This window comes from Myotis davidii, unplaced genomic scaffold (assembly GCF_000327345.1).
Source record: "Myotis davidii unplaced genomic scaffold, ASM32734v1 scaffold570, whole genome shotgun sequence".
In the NCBI taxonomy this organism is placed as follows: Eukaryota; Metazoa; Chordata; class Mammalia; order Chiroptera; family Vespertilionidae; genus Myotis; species Myotis davidii.
In genome coordinates, this window is record NW_006283631.1 from 1,623,647 (window position 1) to 1,636,806 (window position 13,160).

Sequence of the window (13,160 nt, forward strand, 5' to 3'; positions counted from 1 at the left end):
CCCTTTCGCTTCTTCTGGCACCCCTATAATTCGGATGTTGGTACGCTTGAAGCTGTCCCAGAGGCTCCTTACACTATCTTCGTATTTTTGGATTCTTTTTTCATTTTGCTTTTCCGGTTGGTTGTTTTTTGCTTCTTCGTATTTCAAATCTTTGACTTGATTCTTGGGATCCTCTCGTCTGCTGTTGGATCTCTGTATATTATTCTTTATTTCAGTCAGTGTATGTTTAATTTTTTTCTTTTCCATTTTTTTGGCATTCTCATTAAGATTTTTGAAGGTCTCACTAAGTTCCTCGGAGGTTTGTAGAAGATTCTTGAGTAACCTTATAACTGTGGTTTTGAACTCTATGTCCAGTAGTTTGCTTTCCTCCATTTCTTTCATTTGTTACATGTTTCTTTGTCTCCGCATTTTGGCTGACTGCGAGGACCTGCTGTGTCTATAGTGGAAGAACTGCTGTGTTGGAGACACCCTTATAGGGTAGAACTTGCTTCAGTGGGGCTTTGGTGCTCACTGAGCCTGCCTCTTGAGTGTGTCCCTTATGGATGTGAGGAGTTGAAATCTGGTGTCTGACCACTGGGTACCGAGGCTCCTGGATCTCCATGTCAACCACTGAGTGAGTCCACCCAGCAGGAGCTACAGCAATATCAGCAGATTTCTCCTCTCTGTTTGGGGTTTGGAAGTTTTGGAGCTCTCTGACCCAGCTGCAGTTTGTTAGGTTAGGCTGCAAAAGGACAGGCGGTTCCTTTGCCCTGCTGCGGACAGCTTGGGTGGGAATATAAATTGAGTGGGGCAGGGTCTCAGAGAATCACCAGGGCGGAGCAAACAGCAATGGCTGTCCAATGGCTGTCGTCAGCCATCTTCGCAACTCCTCGCGTCTCCCGTCTCTGCGTCCTGAGTCCCCGAGTCCCATGCCCCGACAGTAACAATGATCCCTGTGAGCAGCTCTGTGAGAAAGCCACCCTTGCTTTCCGACCCGCTACAAGATAGTCCAGTTTCTCCCTGTAGGAGTCTGGGACCCTAGAGTCTCTTCGTAAACGAATTCACTGCATTCGGGAGCTTGTATCCCTTTCCGATTGAAAAAAACCGCGCACCCAGTTGCAGCCCGCCTCGCGCTCGCCTCTGTACCTCTGCTCTTGGCACCTCTGCACCTCCTACCCAGTCTCAGTGTGCTTTTTTCTTTCCTTCTAGTTGTAGAACTTCCATTTGGCCAGCTTTCCCGTGGTTCTGGATGATAGCTGTTTTATCTTTTAGTTGTAGTTTTAATGTGGTTGTGGGGGGCAGCACATACAGGTTTATACCTTATGCTGTCATCCTGGTTCTCTCCCGTTGTTGGTTTTTATTAAAGAAAAATAGTGTGTAGGCCAGGGATAATTATAATTAACCCCTATTTGTGTTATATATTTTGATTATAGGTTAAAATTGGAATAGAGTACTGCAGACCTTTTTCACACTATATTTAAATGGAAGAATGGAATAATGAAACATGGACCATATCTATATGCATGTAGTGAAGGAGTAAACTGGAACTATAAATAACTATAATACAAAGCAGAATGTGCTCATGCTATAAGGTGCTCTGGAGGACAAGCAAGGCAAAGATTAAGACTTGTGGGGGAGGAAGTATCAGAAAAGCTTCCTGGTGAATATTGCAGCATCTTTTGACTGGGCTTTGAAGTATGAAGAAATGGGCTTAGAGGAGATAGAGGTTAAATGGGAGTGGCCAATAAGGAAGTTACTGAAATGTTCCATGCTAGTGTGGATTAAGGTTTGAATAAAGACAGTGGTGGTAGTAGTTGAAAAAAAAAAAAAGAATAGTTCTCCATGGCTGAGAGGAATGGATATCCTATAAGGTAAAGAATTCAGAGGGGCCCAGTCCTCATGGCTCAGTGGTTGGGCATTGACCTGTGAACCAGGAGGTCACAGTTTAGTTTTGGTCAGGGCACATGCCCCGGTTGTAAGCTTGATCCTCAGGAGGCAGCTGATCAATGATTCTCTCTCATCATTAATGTTTCTATCTCTTTCTTCCTTCCTCTCTGAAATCCATAAAAATATGTTTAAAAAAAGAATTCAGAGGGAAGAATAATTGAGTGAGTATGTGTGGAGTTGCATACTTTAGTCAGTTACTAAAAGGTGACAGGTCTTGAAGGTACGGGGCAAGTTGAGGTCCTCAAGGGAGAGGTTGAAACTAAAGAAACAAATGCCTTTGTTTACACTTTTTCTTTGTACTGGCCCAGTGACATACATAACCCAGAAGTTCATTTTTTAATGTAATAAATTACATTTGATTACCTATTATTAGTACACATTCCTACAAATAAAATGAAGGGAAATAATTCTTGGTTTTTGAATTTTTAATGATGTAACAAAAACGTTAAGTACCTACTACCATGAACAACACAATAAACAAGTGGTTGCTTATTGCATTATAAAGTAATTTTTGGTAGTAGTCATAGTGCTAATATAGTACTGGACTCTGTTCTGTGCACTTTCCTGATATTCATTCAATATATATCTATATTGCATTCAAGGCAAAAATAGCAAATGCTTTATTAGAATAGTGAAGCGTTTGTTTCAAAAGCATTCTTAAAAACATTCAAAAACAACATTTTTAGGGGATACCTCTTAGTATGAATGTGAAAAACATGGTATATTTGACCATGTACTTCCTTAAAACAATTGAAATACATTTTTGTCTCCTCTTCTGTGGTTTAAAATGCCTTCAACAGGTTGAAAGAATTTAGATAATTTGTTTTACAGAGAGATAAGGGTCTGACATTTAACACAACCCCAGGTGCATGTGGTTTCTTAAAAAATGTCAAAAAGGTCACATGATCTTATTGTACAAAGTCAGAAAAACAAGATCTTTTTGAGTGTCTTAACTGAAATGGAACATAAATAAAAATTCCCAATATAAAAAGCAATAAATTACTTACAAAACTATTTTTGGTTTTTTTTTGCTCTGTTTTTTGTTAATGATAAAATTAAAAACATCTTATATAATTTGCTAAACTTTTTGTTTTAAAGTTAGTCATTTTGAAAGGCTAAATTTGTTATTTCCATACTGACTTTGCAAAGTGAAGTGAAGCACTAGGAATAAGTATGTTTTTTAAATAAGTATGTTTTTTTTTTAAAGCACTTGAAGTATTATAGGTTTTAAATGCTAATGGGATGGATTTCATCATACTAGAAATCATTATTTTCTTTCTGAAGGAATTCATCCACTTTCAATAGTGATCTTTATTAGAACCCCCCTAATTTAGGAAGTTGTACAGCGATGTGTAGTACATCTCCTTTTGGAAAAGAAAACATTCATATATATACATTAGTTTCACACTTAATATTTTATTATAAATATAAAGGGTGGATATACTAAAGAATTCTCTTAGTTCTTGATGTTTTATCCATTTTGAATATTGTTGGTTAGGAAGATTGAACTAGTGAGATGTAGCTATTGATTTTATTTAAGGTTCTTTATCACAAATAGCTCCCTCTTTGTCTTTTGATTGAAGAAATGTGGTTAAAAATCACATGATATAACAAAGGAATTACTTAACTTTTCTCCAGAAGCTTATTTTAAACCATAGTTATTATACCTGTTTCTTTAGAATTATTATTGTTTAACATACTGTTTTATAAACAGGAAATGAATAATCTTCATGTCCCAAAAGGGAAAATAATTATTCTGAAGATCTATAAGATTTATAAACAAGGAAATGGTGACACAGCTGACCAAATGGGGTCAAAAAATTAAATGTTAAAGAGGATAAAAGCGTCCCTAGCTCCTCATCCTATACCCCAACCGTGCCTTTTACCACAACTAAAGAACTAGAGTCACATCCTGTATAACTCAATGGGAGTTGTATTTACTGAATTATTTCCTTGGGGGTAGATGTTTGTCATTGTTTAGTGTACACCCCAGGAAAGTGTAATTTTACTGAGTGTATTCATGAAGATTTGATAATTTAGAATTAAAATGTATAAATTTATTTTTAGCATAATAACTACAATTATACTAATGGAAATAAAGAAGGCACCTATAATTCCATTAACTTATCAAATACGCTTTCCTCCTCTGTTCCCTTCCAGCCCTCACCCAAAAACCACATTTGAGATATGTGAAATTTGGGTTTATATTTCTTGGGGGTGTTTATTAGAGTTGAACTCTGTTCATCTGGAGATTTACTTTTGAAGTCCGGGTCAGCTCCTGGCTACTCCCAGAAAATATTCCAAGAAAATGTACTTACCAAGTACAGAAAAAGGAGGAGTGTCTCCTGAGGTTGGCCATCTCATTGGCCATCTATCTGTAGGTTTCTCTGGTAACAGAACCATCCTACATGTCATTGGCTGAACAGGAAATTTAGACCCAATATAATGTCTAACCTAAACTGTGGAAGGCATGCTTCTGGATTTTTTTGGACTAGAGTAGACTTCCTAAGTCTTGTATACCACTGAGACTTGCTCACAGTTGTGTTCTCGTTGGGAAGAAAGTGGCACAAAAAAAGTAGGGTGCCGCTTGAATACAAACTTTTATCTTACTAACTCCCTGTTAATTACTGATTACTTCCTGTTGATTAGCATCAGTTGGATTACAATTTAAATAAATAATTAAAGCATATTGGTTGACCATAAAACTTCAGATTCACATTTCATTTTTAATGAGAATGTAAATTCTTTTTTAAAAAAATATATTTTATTGAGTTTTACAGAGAGGAAGGGAGAGGAATAGAGAGTTAGAAATATCGACGAGAGAGAAACATCGACCAGCTGCCTCCTGCACACCCCCCACTGGGGATGTGCCTGCAACCAAGGTACATGCCCTTGTTCGGAATCGAACCTGGGACCCTTCAATCCACAGGCCGACAATCTATCCACTGAGCCAAAGCGGTTAGGGCGAGAATGTAAATTCTTGAAAGATTTATTCATTGATTCTCATCAGGTCAGTTGCTACAATAGTCTGACATAGGTGTCCTAGACAACTTTTAAAAGCTTGATTATATATTTCATAGATCAATTTTATAACCTGATTCACTTTCCTAATTAATAGATAACTTGGTCAGAGAGTGGAGTATAGATATTTAATGTTTTCAATAGACATGATACTTATTTTAAACAAAAACAAAAAACCAGGCTCACATAAAGTACAGCCTTCCAGAAGATAATCTAGAACGTAATTGAGTTAGAAAATACCAACCCTAAATTCTATTCTAGGATATTGAAAGCAGTATGAAATTTAGTGTAGTTTATAGTATTGTTATCAGTAGATGTGCCGCAGGAAGAGAATTTCCTGAGACCCCCCCACAGGAGGATGGGATTTTGTGGAAAGCTTTAGTGGTGATGTAAAATTAAAGGGGTTTCCCCGGAGGTCCCATCTCCGTTCGTCCTGCCTAAAAAAAAAATCCAGTCTTTTCTTCAGCAGGGCCAGGATTAAGGCCACTGCCCAGAGTTTCTGTTCCATATTAAAGTATAGTCCAGTCCGGCATCTGGCTGGCTTAGCTTGTGTTCCCAGTTCAGTTCATTGTGTGTGGGGTCCCCATGGCCATGGGCCATGCAACTGCTACAGCACATGGCTATGGAGAGAGAACAGGTGAGTGCAGGGGCAAGTGCAAGTCATGGAACCAGAGAGCAGGAGGAAACGAAAGAGGGAATTCTTTGTCTGAGGATTTTAACCTAAGATTTCTAGAGCTTGCAGTGGCTTCACCTTCCTAGCCAGTGACCTTTTCCCAGGCTAGACTGACAGGCAAGTACCTTTCCTAAGTCACCCTGACGTTGCTGGGCATGTGACCATCTTCCCCTTTGTTCCATCCCTTCCCCCAGTGATGTGCAGGGAATGGACTATTGGTTTTCCTGGGAGTGTGAAGCTGTAGCTTCCTGGTAAAGCTGTCCAGATGACCATGCTTATAATGTCTGGCCTCCCCTTTTCTCTCTTTCTTTATTAATATTAATAAACTAGTTAATGATGACCATAACAGTATAATAGGTAACTTAAACTTGTATCTTTCCTCTGGAAGTGGAGTCAGCTTAGTTCTGGTTATAGGATATTTGAGTCCTGCTTAGCCTAGCTTTCAGGCAAAAGCCACACTTAATTGATAGTAAGACTTTCCCTAATCAGATAGTTAATTTGTCACTTGTGAATTCATAGATGGGAGAGCTAAGTCATTTTGGAGTTGGGTGATTTCTATTCATTAGACTATTTCTTAAGCAGCAGATGAGGGGAAGTTATGTTGCCTGTAGCAGCATAAAAAATGGGAATTATCTATAAGGTGAGTATACTATGTATATTTTTGTGTGGGAGATTTATGCATTAAGTTAGTTTAAACTGATGGTTATTGCTGATGGGAAATGATACTCTTTATACACCTCTTTATATCTTAACATAATGTAGTGTATTTATTTTATGTATTTCAATAGCACAATATCTTGAATTCCTAAAAGCTTCATCTTTTCCCAGCAAGATCAAAAGTAGTTAAACATATAGCCTGTCAATTGTCAATGTAAATTTTCAATGGTCAATATTAACCCAGTCCAGCTTGAAAGGGCTTTTGAATTACGAGGAAAGGAAATGACACCCTAGATTACTTTTTTGATCCTCTTAACAATTTCCCTCTTTATAAGGCATGATAATAAAAGTTTATCAGGTGTGTTTTTCTTTTTACAGGAACACCAGTGTATTCAGTAGCATGGGACCCTGATTCAGAAAAGGTTCTTTACACAGCAGGCAAGCAGCTGATCATTAAACCTCTTCAACCAAATGCTAAAGTTTTACAGGTACTTTGCAGGCATTTGTAAATTGTTATCAGGATTTGCCAGACTGCTAAGTGAGAGGTCTTTTTCTTAGGGGAGTCCCTTTCTTCTGGGTGGTCTTTTTACAGTCTGAGGCTGTAGTTTTATCAGCCTTTATTATAGAACAGGGAATATCTGGTTATGTTTCCAACAAGGTTCACTTCCTTCTTATTCCAACTCACATCATACCAGTAAATCATAAATATGGTTTGTGTTACTAAATTGTCACATGATTTGGCATGATTGTTATCTTTGACTTTAGCAGAGTCAGCTTCAAATGTGTAGATTTGAGACAAAACAGGACGGAATCATAAAACTTTAAAAGCTTGTTTAGACTGTGTTTTTTATTATCATTACTATCATTTTCCTCTTTGTCCTCATCTGTTCAATACACTGGAGGGTTCTTTAAGACTCTAGCATTCTTTTAGTATTTTTGGAATGGAGGGGAAATAATGTAGAACAATTTAGAACAAATCAGGTGTGTATAATTTTACCCATTATGTAGAAGCAAAACAATGGTGGCAGTTAAAACAGGTCAGCATAGGACACATTAATGGAAAACTTTGAGCCTATGTCTAGAATTTTGGTGTTTGATTCCAGTGTTAAAAGGAAGAATCATTTTCTTCACATGTTGGAAATGATGATTTAATGTGGTGAACAAGACTATAGGCTTTGGAGTTAGTCACCTGGATTCAAGTGCAAGTTATAAAATATCTTTGAGCCTCAGCTCTCTTATTAGTTGTGATACTCATACCTACTTGATAGGATTATTGAGAATTAAATGAGTTAAATTACAAAGTGCATTGGAAAGTACATACAGTAAGCATATTGAGTACATGCAATAAGCATACAGCATAGAGGAGTTATTGATATTATTATGCATTATTAAGTTATTTCTACATTTTAGTCAGTCCCTAATAAATTAGAGCTAAAGAGGTCAGAAAAAAAATGTAGAATGACTAGGTCGGGTTAAGGGATTTGATGCTGGAGTTTGATTTGCTACAGCAAGTATAAAGGTGTTTTAAGAAGAAGCATCAGATTTAACAGTTGAGTAGATACAGATTTGGGGGAGTAAGGAGATAGAAATGACTTTGAGGTTTTATATTAGTAACTTGTATATGGATTGTGCTACATTTATCATATAGTCGGCATGCATTTACATTGTTACTGCTTGCAGAACAGTCTGCTAAGAACTATGGGATAAAGGAAATAGAAGATACAAGTGCTTGCTCTTAGGCAACTAGGGAAAAGAATTTGGGCAAAAGGAAGAAGCTGGAAAAGAGTACTAGTTCTGACTGCCTTTAGTCAGAGTTCTTCCTACCACTTACACTCAGAAAAGCTGCTATGAAATTACATAGCAAAAACAGGCAAGATGAACCTTTTAGTTTGTAATTATGTGACTTGTTTAGATACCTGTAATTAGGCTTATTTGAATGAAACTCAGGAAGATGCTTATGTCACCATTGATAAATTATAATTTAGTGGTTTGGTAGAACCTTTGAACCAGGAGGTAGTGAGAGAAGGAAAGGTATCCAATGCCAAAGTTCAGCTAGAGGAGAGGAAGAGTTAAAGTATAGTGCAAATTTTCTATTCCTTATGGAAAACTAAGGTTGGGTATAAGTATAGACTCAAATTTGGATTGTCCATAAAAAAGAATGCTTAATTAATTGGTGCTTGTAGAATACAGTTCAAAAGTAAATATTTCATTTCCCATGAAATGGGCTCTATGGACTCTTCTAGAGACCCAAATCTGGTTTTATAGTGAGGAGACATTTTTTATTTATTCAATTAGTGAAAATGTAGGGCATACCTACTATGTACCAGACACTATGCTAGCTGTGAGATATTCAAGGTGAAATAACAGTTTCTGGCATCAAGGAGCTTGTCCAAAGGAATTTCAAGAAGTGACTAACATTGAGAAATAAGTGAAAAATGTGCATTATATATAATAGTAAATATATGTAATATATAAATTGATATACTAAAACAGTACAGTTGATCCTTGAACAACACAGCAGTTAGGGGCACCAAACCTCACACTCTTGAAAATTTAACTGTTAACTTTTGCCCCAAAGCTTAACTGCTGATAGCATGCTGTTGATCAGAAGCCTTCCCCATAACCTAAACAATTAACACATATTTTATGTTATATGTATTATATACTCTATTCGTACAATAAAATAAGCTAGAAGAAATGTTAAAAAAAATCATAGGAAGAGAAAATACAATTACAGTATTTATTGAAAAGAATCTGCATATAAGTGGACCCATCTAGTTCAAACTCATGGGTAAACTGTATAAGGGAACTTTAAATCATATTTTGTTCCTAAGTTTTGAACAACAAAATTTTTGTAGGTTTAAAATGAAACTTAATGGTCTCTATGTGTATATCTATCTAAATATATATATGAATCGGTGCCCAGATATTTTATTTTTGTCTTTGCAGTTTATTTTAGGACATTTGTTTTTGAGAATGTATAGTTTTACATATCTTAAATAAAACAAGCTATGAATTATTTTTATTTGACACTAATTCAATATTTTATTGTATATATTTAAAAATAATACATTTGGAAGGATCTATAGAGAGAATCCTTTAATTGGTCACTTTAGTTATATTATTCTGCTTAAATATGGTAAAAGAAAGCTTTTAATTACATGTGTGATAATAGCTAAATGGGCACATGAATTACTAGTATATTTAAGGACAAGAAGACATCCATGCTTACTTTCTGGATTGCCAATTTCTGGGATACACACACACACACACACACACACACACACACACACACATATAACATATAAATATCTGTGGAATATATCCTTTTGTTATATAGTAAATGCAGCAGAAGATTTTCCTAGTTGTTCAGTGACTATGACAGTGACATGAAGGTAAAGAGAATGAAGCTTAGGAGAATATGCAGAGGGAATGAAGAGAGTACTAAAGAAAGTGTTCAGGTAGTAGTAGTTTTATAAAAAAGAAAAGAATTAGTTAACAATGAAGGCAGCAGTAATGGGGTCAACTGTACAGAGGAGAGCAAGATTTGGATTTAACTTAAGTTTTGGAGTGCATGACATTCATTCCAGTGTTATCACACAAATGTCAAGCTTGGAATAGTTCAACAGCAAGTGATTTTCCATCTGAAGTTCATGCAACTGAGGAAATGTATAAGGATGTAAACTATATAGTGGATGTTGTAGTGCTAGGGGCTTTCATTAGTGTAAATTAGAAATGAAACAGGCAAATGAGGTTATGCATAGTAGCTATGAAGGAAGATGGGAATCTCCAGGGAGAGGACAAGAGGCAAAATGTCTTTTCCTATTAAAAAAAAAAACTGTTCAGTGCTCTTGAAGTTGTAATTAATATCTTTTTTTCTTCTCATAGTGGAAAGCTCATGATGGCATTATTTTAAAAGTAGATTGGAACTCAGTCAATGATTTAATTTTATCTGCTGGTGAAGACTGTAAATATAAGGTATGTATGTTTGAACTTATTCACCTGGTTGATAAGTATTCAACATCTATGGATATTCTTTTAGTACTTTACTTTAGCCATGTCATTTAACTCTAGTAATTTAACGTATTGTTAGTTATTATTTTAAGTGGTATTTTAAAGTGCTGACTTTCTCATTGGCCTTCCCTCCCACAACTCCCTAACTTCTATCTGTGCTCATTGACCTATAGAATTTGACTTAGTAAGTAGCAACATAAATACAGCTTCTAGTTTTAGTGACTCAATTTAAATCAACTCAATTTAAGTTTTTAAAAATCAAGCTTATTGGTTTATTAAACATTTACTAGCTTTAGACCAAAATAATTTTGGGGGAAGAATAAGATTTAATGTAACTATAGTAAGGGGAAACTTAATTGAAATAAATGCTTTGAGAGAAAGTTGATAGAACACTTGTTGAACAAAGAATTTAAGCAAAAAAATGCATCATCTCAAAACTTCATTATTTAAAAGGACTTAAAATGGGTGTTTTTTGATTAATTAAGTAGCTTCTGAAAATTGTGACGTTATTATAATATGTATTTTTTGAGATACTTAGGTTTCAAGGAATACAGCTTATCCACCCCCCTTGTGTGATAGTAAAGACATTTAATTGTCAATATTGTAAAGTGATGATTTCTAAATCTTTACTTGATATTTCACTGTAGAACAGGCTTATTTGTAATAATGTGGTGATGACTGTTATAAAAGATTTTTAAAAATTTGCTTTTGTAGGTATGGGATAGTTATGGCCGCCTTCTATACAATTCACAGCCCCATGAGCATCCTATTACCTCAGTTGCCTGGGCTCCAGATGGAGAATTATTTGCTGTTGGATCGTTTCATACTTTACGTTTGTGTGATAAAACTGGGGTAAGTTATAGTGGTGAGCAATCACAGATGTGTTGTCATAAATGTGGTAATGCACAACACACCTGGTTCTCAATATTTAAAAAACATTTTCAATGCTTGCATTTGTTTGAATCTTTCTGATTTGTCTTATTATTACACTGGTTCAATCAATTCCAGACTTATGAGACCAAACTCTTTAAGTTTGAAGAATAGGTATGTTCTCTACTATTTGTCTTTCTGGAAATAACTTATTTTAAGCATGATTGTAAAAGATGATAAAGTAGTTAAAGTATTAACATTTATGCTCAATCAATATGGAGAGTTCAGCTTTAAACCTTTTTAAAATTATCAAATATATTTTGTACAAAAATTTTGGTTGCATATTTTTGGTAAGAAATTGATAGTAAATTTTAAAAATTATCATTTTAAAACCAAAGAACTTTTTTTTTGTCAAGAATTCCATGTTTGAATATGTGTGAGGCGTTTTACACATGAGAGACTATGCCTTCCATCACACCAGTTCTGTTTAGAACTTAAACAAAAAGCCAAGCTCCACAGCATTCCTGATTGTACTTGGAAGACTAAGTTGCTCCAAAAGCAGCAGCATTATCTGAGTGGGACTGTTCCATACTATCCAACTATGAGGAAATCACTTAATTGTTCTGTGGCTTAATTAGACTGTTAATAAAGTCCTCTGCCTGGCGTTACAAGTTCTCCTAAACCTGATGCGATAAAATCCAGTTAGTCTTCCCTCCCACAACTCCCTAACTTCTATCTGTGCTCAAATCAGGTCGAACACTGACTTTTGAATCTTCTCTGCTCTCACTGACGCTCTCAGCCTTCTTTCGTGGAATGGGAATGCTCTCACCTTTGTCTTATTTTTAGTGAGTTCTACCCATTTTTTAAGGCCCATCTCATGTTTGACTTCCTTTCATGGTACCTCCCATAGATTATCTAAAGTTTATCTATTTTTCTAAGTTTCTCTCCTGTAGGTCTTTTGTCTTGTCTTAGTTATAAATCAGGATAATAGAGTACTTTTTAAAAATATATTTTATTGATTTTTCACAGAGAGGAAGGGAGAGGGACAGAGAGTTAGAAACATCGATGAGAGAGAAACATCGATCAGCTGCCTCCTGCATACTCCCCACTGGGGATGTGCCTGCAACCAAGGTACATGCCCTTGACTGGAATTGAACCTGGGACTCTTGAGTCCGCAGACTGACGCTCTATCCACTGAGCCAAACCAGTTAGGGCTAATAGAGTACTTTTCATCTGATTTTTTTTTTTTTTTTTATCAATGATTCTGAGTCTGTAGAATAGGTACTCTCATTTTCACAATGTATTACACTCTAACATTGTCCATTTTAGTTTTGACTCCCCTCAAGTTTCTGCCTGCTTTTTTAAAAAAAGGCAACTTTATTGCGATGTAATTCACATACTATGCATTTATTTATTTAAGGTGTACAGTTTACTCTTTTTTTAGTATATTCATAAGATTGTGTAATGATCACCACACCCTATTTTAGGACATTTTCTTCCCCTCTAAAAGGAATCACACACTCATTGTCAATCCCTATTTCTCCCTACATCACCCTAGTCCCCGGCAACTACTAGTCTACTTTCTTTTCATGTTTATTCTGGCCATTTCATATACATAGAATTAAAACATTATGTGGCCTTTTGTGACTGGCTTCTTTCACTTAGTGTGATATTTTTAAGGTTTGACCATGTTGCAGCATATATCAGGACATCATTTCTTTTTATGGACAAACTAGAGGCCTGGTGCACAAAATTTGTGCACTTGGGGTGGCATCCCTCAGCCTGGCTTGTGCCTTCTCACAGTCTGGGAGCCCTCAGGGGATGTCCGACTTCCTCAGAGGTGGGCGAGGCTCCCGTCACTGCCCCTGCACTCGCCAGCCGTGAGCCTGGCCTCTGACTGATCAGCGTTCCCCCTGTGAGAGCACACTGACCACCAGGGGCAGCTTCTGCATTGAGCGTCTGCCCCGTGGTGGTCAGTGTGTGTCATAGCAACCAGTCG

General features: G+C 36.3%; 1 protein-coding gene across 2 annotated transcripts in view; it reads left to right on the forward strand.

Moving 5' to 3' along the window:
* Window positions 1-13,160, forward strand: part of IFT80 (intraflagellar transport 80) — a 106,227-nt gene that overhangs the window by 37,752 nt on the left and 55,315 nt on the right. For both annotated transcript variants that reach the window (XM_006753815.2, XM_015565500.1), the window contains exons 6-8: window positions 6,656-6,765; window positions 10,166-10,255; window positions 11,006-11,143. In XM_006753815.2, the coding sequence (XP_006753878.1) occupies window positions 6,656-6,765; window positions 10,166-10,255; window positions 11,006-11,143 (338 nt within the window). The remainder of the gene's footprint in view (window positions 1-6,655; window positions 6,766-10,165; window positions 10,256-11,005; window positions 11,144-13,160) is intronic.